The sequence below is a fragment of the Phoenix dactylifera genome, chromosome 9 (assembly GCF_051530095.1).
Source record: "Phoenix dactylifera cultivar Ajwa chromosome 9, Ajwa_hap1_PhDact_Kaust_v1.1, whole genome shotgun sequence".
Classification (NCBI taxonomy): Eukaryota; Viridiplantae; Streptophyta; class Magnoliopsida; order Arecales; family Arecaceae; genus Phoenix; species Phoenix dactylifera.
In genome coordinates this window covers 27,444,926-27,464,592 of record NC_143198.1, presented here as the reverse complement: position 1 = coordinate 27,464,592, position 19,667 = coordinate 27,444,926, and the positions used below count along the sequence as shown (strand labels likewise).

Sequence of the window (19,667 nt, the reverse complement as noted above, 5' to 3'; positions counted from 1 at the left end):
TCCAGCTGCAGAGTTTGATCGATTAATAATTTTCAGGCACCCTTCAAAATAATCTTATTAATCATTTCCAACTGAATCTTAACCATAAACTGCCCACCGCATTCAATCAATGAATCTATTGTCCCCTAAGTAAACCAGGGTTTACCCGATCACTCAGAAAAGCAGCAGAAATATAAAATATATAACAAAAAATTCCAAAATCCGTATAACATAATCAGCTTTATCTGGAAAATTTAATGCTGGAGGCGAATCAAACTTTAAGTTTCCCAGGCTTATACAACTTCACAATTCAAAGAGAAAAAATAGCAAGACGCAAGCCAAACTCAATTCATCTGAAATGTGTAATTGTTTAATGGGGGATAAAAAGCCTGAGTGTCCGACCAATCATTTAGCCATAGAAGAAATTTGTAATGGGTACAGGGTATTCCAAGAATCCAACGATTGAATGCAACAGTAGCTTGTATTAATCAAAAGCAATAGCAATACATCAAATGAGAAACAAAAGTCTGAATGCAACAAAATGACAAACTACAAAAATTAAATCCTAATCTCTAGCCATCTCAGGCAAAGTTTAAACACATTCAAACCATGTAATCACCAGCAAAATTTCTGTGTGAGGAGAAGCATTTTTTAAGTGAAATTCTCCAGAGTTTCCCTAGATCACAAGATCAATTAACTTGTTACCCAGACCTAAACTGAGCAGCAACCAACTTTTTTCACAGCAGATACATCGTCCTTGGTTCCCACATTAATGGTCTGGCCCTTAGGCAATGCTGCTGGATCATCTCCAACATCAAGTGCCTTCCTGCTGACCACGCGATAGATCTGAGTGAGCACTTCAGTGAAGGAATTCTCCACATTCATTGCTTCCAGAGCAGATGTCTCCATGAAGAAGGTGTTCTCCCTCTCAGCAAAAGCCTTTGCTTCTTCAGTTGAAACAGCTCTAAGGTGGCGCAAATCAGCTTTGTTCCCGACAAGCATTATTACAATATTGGAATCTGTGTGATCCCTAAGTTCCTTTAACCATCTTTCCACATTCTCAAATGTGACATGACGAGTAACATCATAGACAAGGAGTGCACCAACAGCTCCTCGATAATATGCACTTGTGATAGCTCGGTATCTATTGCAACAAGAATAAATGAAAAGAATTTGTTAATAAGCTGCATACAGGCAGACAATGTGAATATTTATTAATAATACTATAAGGCAATATATTACACAAGTGTGAGGATTGGCTGATAATGAAGGTAAATGGCAGAAGATTTCAATAACAACAGTAATTTGCCTACATAAAGAGCAACATGGCTCCGCACTTCACAGTCCAATCACTCTCTTAAGTAGCATTAATTTGTGTAGGACATATTTGACACAATCCAAAGAAAATTTCAATTTCATCAGATCATCTGGAGATCAATTGCTGTTCCTACATGAGGCTAACCATAAGTTTACATGTTATGCATGCATGCCGTTCATTCTGAAACACCTACTTGGTAAGTAATCTAAGCACTTCTTCTTTCTAGCAATCCCCATTTTTTCCTCAAATGACGATGTAAATTGATCCATAGCTTCAAACTATTTCACTGAAAAATTCAACTTCTCTATGTTAGACAATCATGAAAACTGCTAGGGTAATTCTCCTCTTGATTGGGTGGACCTCATAAAGAAGCTTCTTCAAGGGCATTTTCCATGTCTAGGTCTACCATATCAAAAAATAGATGTTCAGGTTTTGCTTTTGAACCAGCTCTTATGGTCTTGGATGGAAATATTAAATTGTTTTTCCAGATAACCTTCCTTGTTATCACTTCCAGGTGACTTCTTTCCATAAACTGGCCCAAACTCTTTTCTTATGAAGAGCATGTTCAATCAATTTTTCTAAACTGCTTAAGGATCTATCCAGTACAATATGTTTTGGAAAATAACAGAACTAGAAGCTAAAATATAAGATGATATAAGAAAAATTTAGGTCTTATCCATATAAAACCTCACTGTAGAATTTCACGAATACAAATCAACTCAGATGTGAAAAGTGACAAAACAGATTGGCCAAAACATGTGCCTAATGTCTAACGCATAACATGACTAATTTCCGTATTTTTCAATATTGTCCTTCCAAACCCTTAAACCTAGTTTGCATTGCAATTACACCTCCAATTTGCATTCAGAAACAATTGTCTGTAATTAATAAAAACTAATCATTATGCACCAAATCAAACTAATAATTCTATGGCATCAACAAGTAAATAACATTACCACACCAAATGAAACGGTTTTAAGGAATATCTCCTAGATCCTCTATCATTTTCTTTGCTGAATCTAATGGTTGAACTTAAAGATACATTTTAATCATCTGATTATGTTAACTTAAATTTTCAAGTCACAGATGTTATATATCTTCTCTTTAGAATCTGTCATAGGTTAAAAATGTCATCCCTTCTTGGAGTATGTCTAATGTATCATTGTTCATCAGAGTCTCAGACATCAAGGTTTAATGGCTCACCAGTCAATGAAGGAGAGAGGGAGAAACATGTAAGGATTTAATTGATTAGTATAAAAAGTAGAAGCATCTAACGTGATTTTAAGCTTTCAACAATCAGAAACAAAATTGACATAGTAAAATATGATAGTTTAACGTGAATAAAGTTTTCTAGTATATTTTTTCTCATTTTTTTCTCAGGTACACTGAGATTTTTATGTTTATTTTTTTTTTATAGAAGTTATCTTATCTCGACAATTAGATGTTGGATGCATGTATCATTTCTTTCTTTATGCATTACAACTAACGATACATGCATCTTAATATATTTTAGAAACCTAGATGAAGATGGAAAAGAAAACAAGCAATAAATAATCAAATTAAATTACTTCATACGATGCAACATAAGTAAGAGATTTGGCAAGTATGACGATTGGAAAAAAGAATGTTCTCCCACTATCAGAGTCAAAATGAGACCAAGCTTCATCATAAGCATACTGTAAGGTCTACACAATATTAAATCTTGTTAACACTAAGTCAAAGTCAGCCAATTTCAATGCATTTACTTGAAAATTGCATACAAGTTGATGTGAAGTAACAATAGGGATTACAAGCAAACAATTAGAATTTGAATTGATTTTTGTATCTAAATCATTTTATTTTTCTTATTTGAGGGAAGACTGCTTTGTTTTAAAATCATGACTAAGAAATCCTTCTAAATGATCACCATGCATCACTTTGAGCACAATGGTAGATTCTTGGTTACTAGATTGAATATCCAGCCTGTTGGACAAGGTCAATTCAAGGTCATTTTCCAAGCAAACTATGTACTAGTTTTAGAATCACTGGAGTAACATTTAGATTCTATAGAACTATGTATGTATCTATTAGATACTGGGTTGAGACTGGCAGATTGCTTATTTTTCTAAGCGTTCCTCAGCTGAGGGTGTTATTGAGTTCAATGACAAAAGAAAGAATTACGACTGGAATAAATTTCTCCAGAAATGATGGAGGAGGCTGGTCATCCCCAAAGTAATTAATACCCTTTCCCTTTTCCACTCTTCCATATCACTTTTTGTCTTTTTTTTTTTTTTGGTGAATCGGCTGCTCACACTACCCTAGCATGAGCACAGCCACTTTTTGTCTTTTAGTTGATCTAAGTTTGATACAATCATATCACTAATTCACTATCAAGTGCTCCGAAGATTAGTTATAGAACGTAAACACATCGTAATTCTCAAAGCAAGAGAACATATCAGACATATCAGATCTGATTGCAATTTTTTCCTAGCTCTCAAAGGAAAGAAATTGAGCAGAAAGAATTCCAAAACCAATTCCCTATTCCGTTATACTGCAAGAAGCAACGGATTCAAGAGAATGCCAACAGATACAAACCGGACACGGAGCACTATCCAAATCAAGAAAAACAGAAAAATTCAAACAAGAATTGATCCACAGCACCTTAAAATTCCGACAAAAAATTAAGAAATTAATGGATCTGGCAAACAAAGCCATATCCGCGCCCGATCTGATGCCATAAAATTTAATAACCCAATCAAATGAACACATAATACGAATGAACGAAGAAGCTAACATCGGATCCGACGAGACCCAACCTAGATTGAGCGGAAGAAAGCAAGGAGGATATCGAGAGAGGTAAAAATAGGACCTTTCTTGGCCGGCGGTGTCCCAAATCTGGGCCTTGACGACCTTGTCTTCGACGTGGATGCTCCGGGTAGCGAACTCGACGCCGATGGTGGACTTGGACTCGAGGCTGAACTCATTCCTCGTAAACCTCGACAGCAGGTTCGATTTCCCCACCCCCGAGTCCCCGATCAGCACCACCTTGAAGAGGTAATCATAGTCGTCGTCCGCCCTGTACGCCATTCCTCCACCACCAACGCCGCCGCCGCCTTCCAATCCTTCCCCGGCGAGCAGATCCGAGCTCCCTCCGCCACCCTTCGCTTCTCTCAAAAGAAGAAGGACCGGATCATCACCGTCGTGACGATTCCTGGCATAGAGAGAGAGAGAGAGGAAGAGAGAAAAGATTCGAAGATTTGAGGGAAAGAAAGGAGATGGAAAAGAATAGCGACGTTAGCTTGCCATCGATGGGCGCTATGAATGTCGAAACGGATACCGTTACAATGGCCCGCGGTGAACCCTGCATCCAATGGTTGTTCTTCGCTCGCAGCGCACTGGCGTCTGATTAATGAGCGATCGGGTCCGTCGGATTCATCGGTACACGTTAACACGTACTCCTTGCGTAGTGCCCCTTGTAGAACTTAGAATTAGAAAGGTAATCGTTTTCTTAACAATCCATCAGTAGGTTTACCTGTGTATTTAGAAAGGCTAATTGAGATTAGGTATGAGATTAGACTCGATCTACAGGGACGATGATTGGATTGGGTCAGAATACAAGGGGCTATGGATCCTAATTTTATATTCTGGATGAGATTGATGTATGTCTACATTGGTTTAGATATCTATATCTGAAGTGGTTTAGTTAATCTTTGGATTGGATTAGGCCTTTCATGAAGAAGTGATCATCTCTTTGTAAGTATATACTAATCTTCAAGAGAATTTTCTCAGAAAACATTTTAACTATATTCATTAACAAGAAAATTAACTTGGGCATTGCTTCTAATAAGCTCTTTTAATTGGTACCCTATAGGATGACAATTGTGCGATATTTTATGCTATCGAACTATTTCTCAAAAAATAAAAAAAATAAAATAGTGTTGATACTCTTATTCAGGAGAAATCAAGAAAAAATTTAATAGAGCCAAATAGATATGCAAGGGCTAATCAGAAAAATCGAATATTTTACCACCAAAATATATTTTTTTGTTTTTAATTTTTTTATTGTAATTAGAAAAAGTGGTAGGGAAAACACACATGCAACCAAGCACGAAAATGGAATTAACGAACAGAGCAATATTTTCCAGCATGGAATAAAGGAGCGAAGGATGTGTAGTAGAACACAGTTACAAGAGGAAATGGAAGTGAAAAGTAGAAAATCACAGATATTTTCCAAGCACTCTGGCACCATGATAAAATTTGGAGCGGAAATTTTCTATTTTCTATATCTTTGATGTGTGCATCTTTCGGTGCAAATTTATATACAAGTACAGAAGTATAATGCCATTAATAATGGATATAATATTGCTACATTATAACATGTAGAATGTGTTCCATGTCCAGAGAATTTGTTGAATTGAATTCAAGTTTCCTTTCAAATTTGTTGCCCATCATAGGTGACTTGATATAGCTGAATTTATATTTGTATTTCAACTCTTTTCTATCCAGTATGATATAATATATCAATTAACCATCATAATCAGTTAAATAGAATAAGATTAATCATTGACATAACCAGATTCAACAACTGTAATTTTTAATCCATGCCATAAGCTGACCCATGTCACAAAAAATGGGCATGACTGCTTCTTCTGGTAAGTTATGACATGGGCCAGCTGACTCCTTCTTATGCAGACATGGGCTTAGTTTTTCCTAAACTTAAGGGGCTAAAAAGCCTACTTGGGCCCAACATATATTTCTTGGGCCTTGGCCCCACTGCTTGTAAAGCAGGGGTGGCCTAACTCAAAAGCAGTGGGCTAACATAATGGGGGAAATGATTGGATGCAACTAGCCAGCCCATGCACCATTTTGTGATAACAATGAAGGCAGCAGCACCACAGCCTGGTGAGCAGGCTTATCACTGTAACAAATTTCTTGAACACAATATTATTTGGTTATGAAAGGATATATAAAAATAGAAGGAATTATAAAACAAATAATTTGTGAATAAAAGATAGCATGATGGTCATAAGTTCAACTTTTGGAGCAACTAGGAGTTAATACTTGAAATTTATATATATATATATAAAAAAATCAGGTAAAACTTGCAGTCATTTCCTATATACAGAAATCTCAGATGGGTTGCGTTGGAAGGATTGTTTGAGTTGAGAGGTTGTTCATTTTTCTAGCATTGCTCATTGATATAATAATGAGTGCAAAAACAAGGATGCAAGAGTCAAGGATTCTACAATTCTTGTTAATGTAGTTAGTTATGAATTTTAGTTGGCTATAGTGAAATCTCAAGCATGACATATTGCAAGCTATGTTGCTCCACTTTTTTTTTTCTTCTTTTTTTTTTTCCTGTGGTGGTGGGGTTGTTGAGAAGCTTTCGATGATTTTAATAAAGGTGAACCTAGAACAAGGATATGCGAGTAGAAAATCATATTTGTAATACGCTATTATGATGAAGTTTTAAAAAATATTAGAAAAAGAACACACTTGATCTTTTTTCTCCCTCATATATATGTTGCATTTACTCTCTTGAAAGCTAATGTAGTCAGATATAAAACCTTGAAGGATATTTATCAACACATTGGCCTACTTAAATTGTTGAATTGTGCATGTAAGCCCCCCTTACTAATCGACGTTAGATAAATCTAGCAATTTAATGCATGAGGGTAGATAATATGTTTGCATCAGATAAAACCTACCATGCTGAAATTATAACATAACATGTTTTATGTCGTGTTCTATGAAGTGCTACTATGTTAAGATGACCACTTAATAAAAATATGTATGAAACACAAAAAAAAAGGTTTATAAATAAATACCATAAAGCAACAAGGATGGCATATACGTATGCATGAATGCAAGTACATGTATGCACACACACATATACATTTATTTAAATATATACATAGTTGGACCGCATACTTTATATTCTTTAAAATGAAATCAATAATTTTAAAATCAATGATAGGCCGTTTAAATTGAAGATTCACCATTAAATATAATCTACACTAAAAAAAAAATCTAAAAACCAAAATCTATTTATTTTGATAGACTCTAACTTATATATTAAAATGGTACAAAAATGAACGGTGTCAACTGCACTAGTATATTAAAATACATGATAAAACACAAGAAGTGAGAACCTACTTTATGAATTATGAATTAAGATTGCATAATTCACTAAATTTTGATGATTAAATTTAATAAAATATAATATTATACCATTAAAACCATCTGTTTTAATAGATTACCACCATAGCATTTAAATTTTTAGTTTCTTCGCTTTTTTTATAATGTAGATTATGTCCAATGATTTGGACCTTGAATTTAGATAGTACATTATCAATTTTGAGCATTAACTCATTGTTCAAAGAGTTAATATAAAATATATAACCCAGCTCATGTACATACTTGTATTAATTTGTTTTCCCCTTGCAAAAGGTTCATAACATTGGCCATAATAAATAAGATACCAAGAATTTGGAGCCTGCCAAGGCACAAGCGCAATACGCACCTTTGAGTTACAAATTTATGGGACAAGATATTGAATGCGGATAAAATTTTTTTTAAAAAAAAAGTGAGTTGCAAGGACACATGCAAAATCGTACGTCCCATGAGGAACAATGGAGCCATTGACCAGCTTTGGCAGGAAGTAGGGACCAGAGAGCTAGGTCAGCGTTTAAGGCGCCAGGGGGAAGTGGGTCTAGGACTTTGTTCAGGCCTAAGACGTGATATTATAGTCCTTTATTATACCCTACATCTTTTGGCGACAAACCTACGGACCTTTTGGCGGGGGTTTGTCAGTCAACCTTCGTTTGGTCTGCTAAGGGCTGAGTTCCTTCTGTCATGGAACTGTAGTTGACACGTACTACTGTATGTTTTGTTCGTGTTCTTCTCTTTCTTCTGTGTACGAAGAGTATATAGTACATAGACTATGGAGGTCTAGTAATGTACGTACCACTGAATTGAATTCAAAACACACACACACACACACGCACATATATATGACAAGTTGATAGCATAGCAACAGTTTAGGCCCTTTCCCACCGGCTCTTCTGAAACATGAGAGAATATCTCTCAAATAAATATTTAACAAAACGAGCAATGCTGTGGAGAGCCACAAGTATACCCATTGAATTAATCACCGGTCTGATGTGGCAGGAGAGGATTGGTGAAATTCATGGAGGTTGGCTATTCATGGGGAGCCACATCAGTACAATGCATGTTGGCCGGATGGCTAGCTGAGCAGGTAACGTAGCTGCAATTCGTCGCATTTTCCTAAGCAAGTGTTGAAGAAGTTTCAGGGTAATCTAAAAGGAGAATAATTATATACGGTTAGTAGGTATATATTTCGTACAAGAGCTGGCGACTCTGTTGCATACAGGCCTTATAAAGGTTTTTGTGGGTTATGTAAAAGGTTCCAGGAAAGCTAAAATACCGAGGCGTCCTAAGCAATTTGTTTATATTTTATTTTGACTTGAGAGCTACAAAGTGAAAACCCAGGGATCAGCAAAAATTTCTCATGTAAACTGGAATATCTCGAAAGAGAGCTCCCTTAAGATTCCGGCAACGTGAAACCTAGATAAATATCAGGTGCATGCCAAATGCAGAACAACGTAAGATATGAAGACGGTGCAATATATAGATACGGTTAGCGAACTTAGTTTTTAAGAGTTCATGTAATGGGCTTTGTTCTTGAAATAATTGGGATAGCGTCGGTCACTTATTTGAAATGATTCTGTGATCAGCCTCCACATAGATGAGGTTTGAGATTCCTCGTTGGCTCTCGATCACCCATGACAATCTTGTTGAGGGACCAATATAGAGATCATTGAGATGACAGTTTATTGGCTGAGATGAAAACCTTAAAAAAGATTTTCAGACGCACTAATATATTGCAGTATCTCAGCCTCTCAGGTGATATACAATGAAACATCCAAATATCATCTAGCTAGTTTAGTAAAAAAAAATAGATTAATTAACTGTCCTTTTATGTATTGATTTTTGGATTTAATGATTAAAAGATATGCACTTAATAAAACCATTAAAATATCTACTGTATCAAATAAAATTCCAGGATACAGTTCAATCAACATCAGCCAGAATTTAGAGACTGCATGCATTTCATAGGGAAACATAGCACTCCCTCCTTTATTTGGCTGTCATCTTACGTTTAAGTCCAATGCAAGTTTAGAATTTTACTTTTGAGTCCTTGTACATAATGAGACCTGTTACCCGTGCCCAGTTATATATGCTTTTGTACACATGGATGTGCCAGCTAATTGAACATAAAATGGCCATCAAAATATAGGGTTGGGCATAAAATTCTCACCATGAACTTGGACTATAAGTGAAATGGCGTGTCAATTCAACAATTTACCTTATGGCCACCAATATACATGGATATCTGAACCGAGATGATAAGCTAGGCAAACACAAACAAAATTTTCTGTCCAAGGTTAATGCTCCAATAACACTAACGCTTCTCAAACAGTAGCCAAAATCATGCTAATTTGTGTGTGTGTGTGTGTGTGTCCTATTGGTGTCCACCAAGCACATCACATTACCCGCATATATATAGATATAACGTTAGTGAAGAAGGCCATTATGGCCATTTTGTCCATGGAAAACTATAGAACTACAACATATTAGGAGAGAATACTGCAGCGAAATTAATATTAAAAAAAGAGAGAGAGAACTTTAGACTAATAAGCGCAATCACCAACTTGGCAAATCTCTTCCCAGCTCCTTGTGATTCTTCTAAACCTGCACAATAATACCGATCATGACGATGACGACGACGACGATAATAACAATAGCCCCATGAACACACACACACACACACACACACATATATATATATATAGAGAGAGAGAGAGAGACCACGTAATAGGAAGCGCCATGCTGAAGGGGCTGGAGGGTGACGCCCTGCTCGTCGGTGAGGACTAGGTGGCCGGAGGAGTGGAGGAGGAGGGCCGCCTCCCCAAACGCTTCCCTCACGTTGAATGGGCCCGCCGCCACCTCGAACGCCACCTCGTTTATGAAGACCGTCACCCTCGTCGCACCACCAACTCCGGCCCCTCCCAACCCTGTGGTCAAACCAATTAAGCACTCCATTAGAAACAGTAGTTGAAACTTGGTTCACCAACTATGTCACTTGTTACAGTAAGTACTAAGAATTACGTGCTTCAAAGAAATTTTTGCCCCTTGTTTAAAGCCGTGCCCACGTCCAATCTAGGTAACAGCGCCTTAACGTGCAGAGAAGGGTGGAGTAGAGAAACAAGACTACCCTCCTCTCCATCTTGTCAACAGCGTACGCATGACGTGACCACACATCACAGTGCCTGTTCCCCTGGATCAATCCCCTCAATTCTATTCCCCCAAGCATTTTCCTTTCTTTCCGTAGTCTCACTCTGTTTATGTCCCGAGTAATCCATTTTGTTAAATATTTCTTGACCTCTCCGGTTCTCAAGTGATCTTTAACCTCAATTAGGTTTTCTTCCCAAGCATTTTATGGGGTCTGACCACGGTTCGACATCTGCTGGGTGGTGGAACGAGCGGGGCCCATTGAGAATAGGACGTGTCAGGCCGTGAGGGCCGTGGTACCCGATCGACTCCCAGTTTTGGGAGTATGTATATTATGAGAACATATATATATATATATATATATATATATATATATATATATATATATATATATATATACCCACCCCCTGCTTTCTATTTTCATGTGTATAGACATTAAACAAAAGTTTGGAACTTGGAAGCCAACCACACCAGGATCATAAAGACATGACCCTGAATAGATAGAAGGCAAGAAAGATAGATGGATGATGGATACAGATAGACAAGAGAGAGGAGAACACATAATATGTATTCGATGAAACAAAAGATAAACGCATCAGGAGCTCTTATTGTCGCATACCTTGTACCTCACTGAAAGGACTAGCAGGACTAGCAGAATCAGCGGCACCAACTATGGTTGCAGCACCAGTAACAGCCACTGGAGCACCAACGCAAGTAACAGTAGCACCGGTAGCAGCTCCAACACTAAAGCTATGGTGCAATTGCGCCTTAGTCTTAGCCTCATCTTCATCACGCTTGCATCCCACCTGCCCCATAAGCTCACTCCACAGAGCCGAGCACAGGCCAGCTCCTTGCTCAGGTGCACCCAAAATCCCTGCTAGCTCTTGCGGCGCGAAGCAGTAGGTTTGTGGAACCTGAACAAAAAAAGGGTCGCCACCAAGCTCCACCGGAACATGAAAACATGGCTGGTTCACCACCACCGGCGTGCTCACCGGCATGTCAGTCACGCCTGAGGATCCACCTATCGAGGTTACTGATGGGACGATCTTGTCAGACCCTGAAGACCGGTCGGAGGATGAGGAGGTGGCAGTGGGGGCCGGTGCTGCGGTGGTGGGTGGAGAGGGAGCGGCGGTTGCGGTGGTGGCCGACCGGGGATGAAGGCGGGAAGACTGGAGGTGGCGCTGCTTGTGCTTGCTTCTGGACTTGCGGTTCTGGAACCAGTAGAAGACGTTGGCATCGCCGACCTGACCGTACTCTTGAAGCTGTACTCGGATCTTTCGAATCTCGTCGCGTGGCGGGTTCACCATGCCTGAGTTGAAGATGGCCTCCAAGATGCGAATCTGCTCCGGCTTCGGGTTCCACCTTGGCTTTGGCTCCGGGCTACGCTCTTCACAACCTGGGATTGCTATTCCTTTTTTTTTTGTTAGTGGGTGTAAATCCCTAACCCTAGTTGTGCACTTCAAACTGCATGCCGAACTAAAAAATATAGAATAATGACTATATGGAAAGGAAAATTATTTCAGATAAAGAAGTCATGATAATTGCGTTGTGATTAGACATCTCTGTGTGTGCGCGTGGGTGACTGCTTCTGTGTACTGTCGGCAGTAACTTGCACTGAGAAATCTTTTTGGATGATAAGAGCATGACTTCTTAATACAAAACAAACATGTGAAATATAAAGTTTTAAAATTACTCATCCAATACGCAGCTAATAGGGAAGAATCCAAGACGACAGAATATAAGAAGCTGGAAAGAGTAGAATTAAGAGGATAACAAATTAATATTAAAGCTCCAGATGTATGTGATACGAAAGAAAGGTGAGTATCCTCAACGACAACCATCATTTATTGATATCAAATGCTTTCATGTTTTCAAAGTATAAGAGATGTCACGATGCCTTCCAGCTTTCCCAGACAAAAGATAAAAGACTGACATTATTAGCAAACCATAACAACCGTTGAAGGATAGAAAAAGAAATGAAATTTCATACCTGATGTGCAAGGAGTCTTCTGGCAGCCACCTGATAAGAGGGATGATGGGTTGATGTCGTGCTGCCATTGGTGGTGCGTGTTGCAAGGCTTGGACTTGAACAAGCTAGGCCAGTGTCTGTTGGAAGAGGCCATGATGATATCGTAAATTGGATTACGATGATGTTGTTGATGGGAGGAACGGTGGGAGGGAAGTGCACTGAGGCTGATCCGAACCAGGCAGTCAGTAGAAATAGTAGATAGGAGACAGAGAGAACTCTTGGTGGGGGACCTATATATCCATCAATATATCTATCGAACTCTTTTGCTCTCCGGTTCTGTAACCTCCCTTGGAGGTAGACAGAAAGCCCCCTCTTCTTATAAAAGCCTCCACCTACCCCTGTATAAAATTTATCACAATTAATAACGAATATTTTTTTTATGCACAGATATAAAAAAAGAAGGAACAGTTGCCTCCCTCCTCCCAAAGGAAACAAAAAAAAAAAAAACCCATTAAACTGCAGCAAGAAACTCCTAGAAGCAAAGCCCAAGAACATAAATAACACCAGGAAATGAAAGGTATGAGAGGTGAAGGGAGAGGAGGAGAAGCAAGAGGGTGGTACGCTCCCATACCTCCCTTTTCACTGCATTAAAGCCCAAATGCTGATGCCCACTACTCAAAAGTACACTGCAATTCCCTCGTATGCCAAGCAAAGGGACAAGGAAAAGCTCATCTGCTGGGGCTTTCTTAGTACTACCATCAGAGGAAGGAAAGAAAGCGAGCTTTTCAGTATGCTGCAGAGGGATGGAGGTGGTAGTTGAGAGAGAGAGTGAGAGAGAGAGAGGGCGAGAGAGAGCATTTTAAAGGAGTGAGTAAAGCAAACCTAGGGATTGGCATTCATAATAAAAGTGAAGAAGAAAATGAATACACTTACAATATTACAAGCAACAAGAGAATAAGTAAAAACGTGCTACCCTTCTTTCAGCTTAGAAAAATAACCAAAAAGTTCATGCAAAAATGGCGAACAAATGACAACCCTAATATGGGATAGTAGACTTACCTATCAAGTTATACAATTAAAGGAAATAACACCCATCTCTTAACAAAAGACTTCCATGAAACCTTGCAACCTTCTGGATCATAACTTAAGATCTTCGGTGGCTTTGGATAAGGAGAAAAATGTTAGCCAGAGATGGGAGAGAGGTCTGGCCAAGAAGTCATGGAATGAGAGTCTTTGGTTGAGTATCTCCGCTACCTTCCTCCTGTTTGGCTTTTTCTACCTAAGGGTTCTCTTTTGCTGGGGGTTCGCTTGGCTCGGTAGCTTGCAATAGCGTATTAAATGTCAATGAGGTTGGGAGAAGCTTTTAAGTGTGGGATTATTCTAATGGAAAAGGCTGTTGCAGAAATAAATGGGGGAGAAGTGGGGGGTGGAGGGTTTTGAAAGTCAAGGAGGCAACGAATGGGGCTTTGATTGGAAAATTGTGTGGGGGTGTAGTAATTGCAGGTTTTGGTCATTTCGGGCATGGTGAGGTGCGCTTGGGTTGACTCGAGGGGTCGATTTTTCTTCTTTCACTCACATTTCCTCTTTTCTCAGAGAAGTCTATATTTTTTTTACAAATTATAAATAACAACAGCAGCAACAACGAAAACAATAGCTATAAAAACAAGTTATTATTATTCATATTATATTATTATTATCATTAAAAAATTGTATAGGTCAAATTGGCCTACTCTGAATCTCTGATGGTAACATGGATGCTGTTGCATGGCCATCATAAAGCGGATCTAATTAATTTGTACCAATTATCTTACCACAAGTCATGTGAATTGGTTTATGGCAGTCCACATTTCTGAGTCCATACTCAAAGCAGAACGGTATACACCTCCATCCAAGTCTAGTGACATCACTTAGCTTATTCACTCGGCATAGTAGTTAGGACTGAACACAAACTATTTGAGCATGTCCTACTTAATTTGGATAGAAATTTTTGTACCCAATCATATGTATATTATACAATGTTTTCTAGATTCATATCCATATATAGTTTAAAAAGTTTTCAGATTTGGATCTCCATATAGTAGGTCAATACACTTGATGTATTTTTTATGGAGTTATGCTTTTTTTTAATTGAATGATAATGGTTCTGTATCGATAATCCAATTTGTTGAATATGATCTAATACATATAAAATATGTACATAGAAAAAATTATATAATTTCGAGACCCCTAGCCTATGTTTCAAGTAACAAATACTTTCCTCCATATATATTATATTTTTCAAACACCAGTAGCATAATAGTGGTAACTCTATCTGGAATTATAACCACCAATAGGACTTGGTCCAACTGGTTGCACCCCTCTCCTCAAAAAAGAAACTTCCAAGTTTAATCTTGGAAAATGATGCATATTCGAGGATTCCTTTCTAAAAGCTTGATATCTTCCCCATTTTCATTTGTGGTTGATACCAATATGTATGGAGATCTTAATATATCTTCCCAAAGCAATGAGTTGGAAAAATGTAGAAATCATTGGGATACATACATTCTTCGATTTCCGAATTTTCTCATACCTTAGATGATATTATCCACATAGGACATCAATATGTTAGCAAATGTTGTAAAATTTATGTTAATAATATTTTAATAAATTTGTTTTAGTATTTGATGATTGAATTATTTGTTTAGAATTATCAAAGAAAGTTTCAAAAATCCTAATCAATATATTGATATTGTTAAGGTATCATCTTGGGATATATTATCATCCATTTATATCATATTAGTCTGTGCTTAATACCAATAGAAACTGAGATCTCACATTTGCCACTATATTCATAAAAAACATAAAATAATAAGCATCCGTCAATTATGTCTTAGTTGAAAAATTCACACATGTAATTTACCTTAGCAAAGGCTCTGGATGGAGGCCAGGGATCATCATTCATATATGTTCGTACTACAGTCAATGCTTTTTGCTCTTTTTTTTTTTTTTTTTTTGGTGAGAAGCAAACTAAAAGGCTACCGCACCCACTTACACCAAATTGCCCAGTGTCTTAGACAAGTAGGAAGCTGATGTAGTCACTATTCTAACTTGTAGATTTACTGGCCACTGTGCTTATCAATAAGATGAGGAGGGTATATAATTATGATTCTCCTTGTACAGTGTATCACATAGGTTTGTATGGCTCCATGTGGTAGACTCTGACACGAAAACTTGGGATGCCATCATCCAAGACGTTTCCTTCCTGATATTTTTGGTAGCAAATCATAAAAGAAGGGTGGATTAGCAGAAGAGACAGCATAGATGGGTGGGAAGGGAGAGAGAAGAAGGGAAAGAAATGAATGAATGAATGAATAAAAGAAAGGGTTTATGGAGGTGACGTACGGTGAGCAGAAAGTGCGGGACGCAATCCCATCGCGGCCAGAGGCGAAGGTGACGGGTTGGCGTACGGCCTTCTTTGTGTATGGGGATCCCATCGAGACGGTCTCTCCAACCAATAAAAAAGAAAAAGAAAAAAAAGGAGGAGAGAGATGGAGAACAACGAAGGCTGGCTTCTCGCCTTCTCTTCTTCTTCTTCTTCTTCTTCTTCGCTTTTCGCGTTGGGTCTCGGGTGGTAATAATAATAACAAAGGCCGCAGGGGCGGGAACGCTGGGGTTGTGAACGTTTGCAGTTGCTCTCTGCCCGACCTCATCCCTATTTAAAGCAACTGAGACGGGAATCTTTTCTTGCCGTGTAAATGGCAACATTATTTATTGGGGGATCGGTTTCCGTCGCCCACAACGTTGGAAAGGAGATAATGCATGGGTGATGGGATGTGTCTCCTTGAATCCATTGAAAAGTTTCATGTTGGAATAGGAGAAGCTCGGATAAGATCATCCATCATTCATGTATTGCAAGATGGTAAATTGGTCATTGAACACGTCAAAGAGATGGATGTGCTTGTCTCTTTGTTCGGTTATGATCATCCATCATTCATGTATTACAGAACAGTTGATAACTGGATCTCTATATAAAGTTTCATGATCTGAACTCTACATGAAATGGTACACCTCGGTGAGGGGGTTGACGAGCTAAGAATTGAACTAGGGATACACAGTATATTGGTTGTAGAGCTGCAAAAGTATGAACTTAATATTTTGACTTTTATTTAACTACCATTTAACATTTTGTTCTCTACATAGTCTTTATATACACATTTAGACCTATACATGAGTAAGAGATTGAACATAAAATGACCATCAAATTCAAGGATATAAAATTTTTGGTCCACAAACATTAAACACTAGATACAAACCAATATAAGAGGTGGACCTCGATTTCCCCTATGAAGTATTTGTAACATATAATGTGATGATGACTTGGATGGATGCCATGTGTCTACTGAAATATGAGGAGCAATAGGGGCCCTTGCTTATACATAAACAAAGTTCATTATTAAAGGGTCCACAACAGAAAACACAATGGGCCCATCAAGGGGAAGATTGCTGAGATAATCTCAGACATTTTAAGACTTCATGGTGTATTTTTAATGGTAGTCTAAAGTGCCAATTCAGTGGGAACATTTGAGGAACAAGATGACTATAGACTTCTAACAAGCATGCATATGAGACATGTGGTAGGAAAAAGTACTTAGGGTTTATTCAACAATCTCCAGAAATAATTAAAACCCTCAGATTCATTTTTATACCAGTAGATAGGGGAAATTCAGTGTATGGCTCCAAGTTTTATCATTATGATGCAAGACCACTATTTGGTGTCTTATTGATTGATTCTTGATCACTTTAAATTAAATTACCATTTGCGTTACATGTGACGCGATGAGAACACCATGACTCATGAAAACATGTTCCAGATTCAATCATAACTGTTTGTGAAATACAATCACACACCACATGTCGAGTCCATTTCAAAATGAGTAGAGCACCAAAGTTTTATGTGTCAAACTTACCTCAACTTAGCATTTGGACTTCGACTAGAGAAGATACAAAGTTTGGATCTAGACTAAGGAAGGTAATAGCATGAATGCAAGGTAATAGCATGATTGCAAGGACGAAAAATCTATTAAATAAACCTACCTCTACTAAAATCAGCTCATTTAGACTATATCGGACCTATCTCAATTTTGATTTGATAGACCTGATCTAAGCAAATTCAGGCTGGCTTTTCTTATCCAACGAATTTGAGCCAGATTAGGCCGACCTCACCCAATACTTAAAACACGAGGAAAAGAACAACCCGAGCATGAAATAAACATATGTAAATACCTTGAAGCGTGCATGACCAGCATATATAGTTCAGGAACATAGGATGCAAATGCAATCAAGCTCACAGGAACAACATTTAGCCACTTGCTCCCGTGCATGGCCTAAATGCACCAACATGCTTAAAAAGACACATGGGAACCCAATTGGTCTTCAATTAATAGAAACACAGGTAGTTAATTGGAAAGCTCGGCTATCAAGTTGATATATTGTTTGATTGAACTAGGGAGACGTGGGCTTGTTTGGTGCACTAAGATATGTCACAAACCAGTTTAGGAAAAATAAAAAATAAGTGGCCTCATAACTTGATATAATGAAAAGAACCAAATATGACATTGTTTAATAATAAATGTGACGCCATGAAAGCTAACATCCAGCCTAGATGTTCTTGTCAAGTTTTTATGGCCAGTTTTGTCCCTCTTGGAGAATTTTTGTTGTGCCTTCGTTCCTCACTTAGTATCCTCTGTTTCAATCAGAGGAGATCCCTGATGAGTGCATTGATGCTCTTTAAAGTGCTTTCCGAGTGAGCAAGACACCCTGAATAGGTGCAAAAATGAAAATTGTGCTTTGGGCACTGAATTTTGGGAAAGCTTATCAAACTTGGGGTAATATTTTCAATCAAGTACCTAAATATTTATTGAACTTTTTACATGTATAACTCTTTAAATATGCCTCATTGCATATTTACCCTTTAAAAGCTATTTACTCCCATCTAGCTGCATTTTACATATTGAGCACTATTGTCATAGATTCATTTTAGTGTCATCACACCAAACAGCCCACACCGTTGCTAAATTGTTGTTATTTATAAATAATGATGAAAATTGTTGTCCTTCTTCTCTCCCTGAATGCTATCTTTTTCTTGGTCAAGATGAAAGGTTCCGCATCAACCATAAGTGACCGACATGATTATTTGATCAAGCTCCAACTAATGTACGTTTCTAAGTGAGTGTTGGGGTGTAATCAAATCAATTTATGTAATCCAAGTGCGGGAGATATATCTTCCAAAATGCTAATCAAACTTCTGGCTATGATATGCTAGTCTTTTTTACTGAATGGACCTTGTTGGGAATCAGGCGCCAACTAAAAGAGTTGAAAACAAGTTTGGAGCTGGCCTGACTATGATTTTAAACTTCAATAGATCGTATCTTGATAAGTTAAATCTATAGAAATCAAATAAATTACTTCACTAAGGTGATCATGGTCTTGCTGTTATATAGAATGAAGAGGATACCGATATATTTATAATTTTTTAGTAATAATGGATGCAGAATATAACTGACAAAAGGTGGGACATTCTCCATTGCTTGAGAGTAGAAGTTTTAAATGACCTGCTACCATATACAGTGCAATTTCTAGGACATGTACCATGTACGGTGCATGAATACGAACACAACGTCGCTCCAACCTAGTGCCCTGCTCCACCCACTTCTTCTTTTTTTCTTTTTTTTTTCTTTTTTTAAATGAAAACGGCAATTCATATAACTTTAACGTGCGTACATCCTGTCAAATCAAAAAAAAAAAAATAAAGAGTACAAAAAAGAGAGTATGTCATTTGTGGAAGGAGGCGACCCAATCTGCTGTCCTGTTCGCCTTTCAAAATATATGTGCTGCCTGAAATGCACCCATCTTCTGAATCAGTCTGCGGGTCTCATGAATAAGAAGGTGGCCATGGGTATATCCACATCCGAGAAATACCCAATCCCCAAAATGAAAGACATACATTTAGCATCAAATTCCACTGTCATTTTATCTTCTCTACATCCTCAACCCTAACACGTTGTCCCTGAGGAAGCTGTTGATAGATCTTCTCATTTCTTGCTTATGTGAAGAGAGCGTGTGAAAACC

At 37.9% G+C, this 19,667-nt stretch overlaps 2 protein-coding genes across 4 annotated transcripts; both read right to left on the bottom strand.

The window, feature by feature from the left end:
• Positions 1 to 441: 441 nt before the first annotated feature.
• On the bottom strand, positions 442 to 4,564 carry LOC103713216 (ras-related protein RABA1f). Its single transcript, XM_008800065.5, has 2 exons — positions 4,146 to 4,564; positions 442 to 1,123 (listed from the first exon to the last, which is right to left on the bottom strand). Exons 1-2 carry the CDS (start codon positions 4,361 to 4,363, stop codon positions 691 to 693), a joined length of 651 nt encoding a protein of 216 aa, XP_008798287.2. The 5' UTR covers positions 4,364 to 4,564; the 3' UTR covers positions 442 to 690.
• Positions 4,565 to 9,250: 4,686 nt separating this feature from the next.
• Positions 9,251 to 13,937, bottom strand: LOC103713252 (WUSCHEL-related homeobox 9-like). Of its 3 annotated transcripts, none has more exons than XM_088704732.2 (6): positions 13,620 to 13,937; positions 13,192 to 13,353; positions 12,582 to 12,958; positions 11,211 to 12,002; positions 10,169 to 10,374; positions 9,251 to 10,051 (listed from the first exon to the last, which is right to left on the bottom strand). In XM_088704732.2, exons 3-6 carry the CDS (start codon positions 12,712 to 12,714, stop codon positions 10,046 to 10,048), a joined length of 1,137 nt encoding a protein of 378 aa, XP_088560858.1. In that variant the 5' UTR covers positions 12,715 to 12,958; positions 13,192 to 13,353; positions 13,620 to 13,937; the 3' UTR covers positions 9,251 to 10,045. The 3 variants fall into 3 exon arrangements, with proteins under 3 accessions (XP_088560858.1, XP_038988102.2, XP_038988101.2); XM_039132174.3 differs by having other exon boundaries at positions 11,211 to 11,996; XM_039132173.3 differs by lacking the exons at positions 13,192 to 13,353; positions 13,620 to 13,937 and having other exon boundaries at positions 12,582 to 12,962.
• Positions 13,938 to 19,667: the final 5,730 nt, after the last annotated feature.

What these genes read in the sequence shown, in the direction of transcription:
- LOC103713252 (XM_088704732.2), bottom strand. Translation starts at nt 12,714, where the DNA reads ATGGCCTCTTCCAACAGACACTGGCCTAGCTTGTTCAAGTCCAAGCCT. An exon ending in GAAGACTCCTTGCACATCAG is followed by an intron (nt 12,003 to 12,581) that starts GTATGAAATTTC and finishes CAAAAAAAAAAG; the next exon opens with GAATAGCAATCCCAGGTTGT. An exon ending in TCCTTTCAGTGAGGTACAAG is followed by an intron (nt 10,375 to 11,210) that starts GTATGCGACAAT and finishes GTTTGACCACAG; the next exon opens with GGTTGGGAGGGGCCGGAGTT.
- LOC103713216 (XM_008800065.5), bottom strand. Translation starts at nt 4,363, where the DNA reads ATGGCGTACAGGGCGGACGACGACTATGATTACCTCTTCAAGGTGGTG. An exon ending in GACACCGCCGGCCAAGAAAG is followed by an intron (nt 1,124 to 4,145) that starts GTCCTATTTTTA and finishes TTGTTGCAATAG; the next exon opens with ATACCGAGCTATCACAAGTG.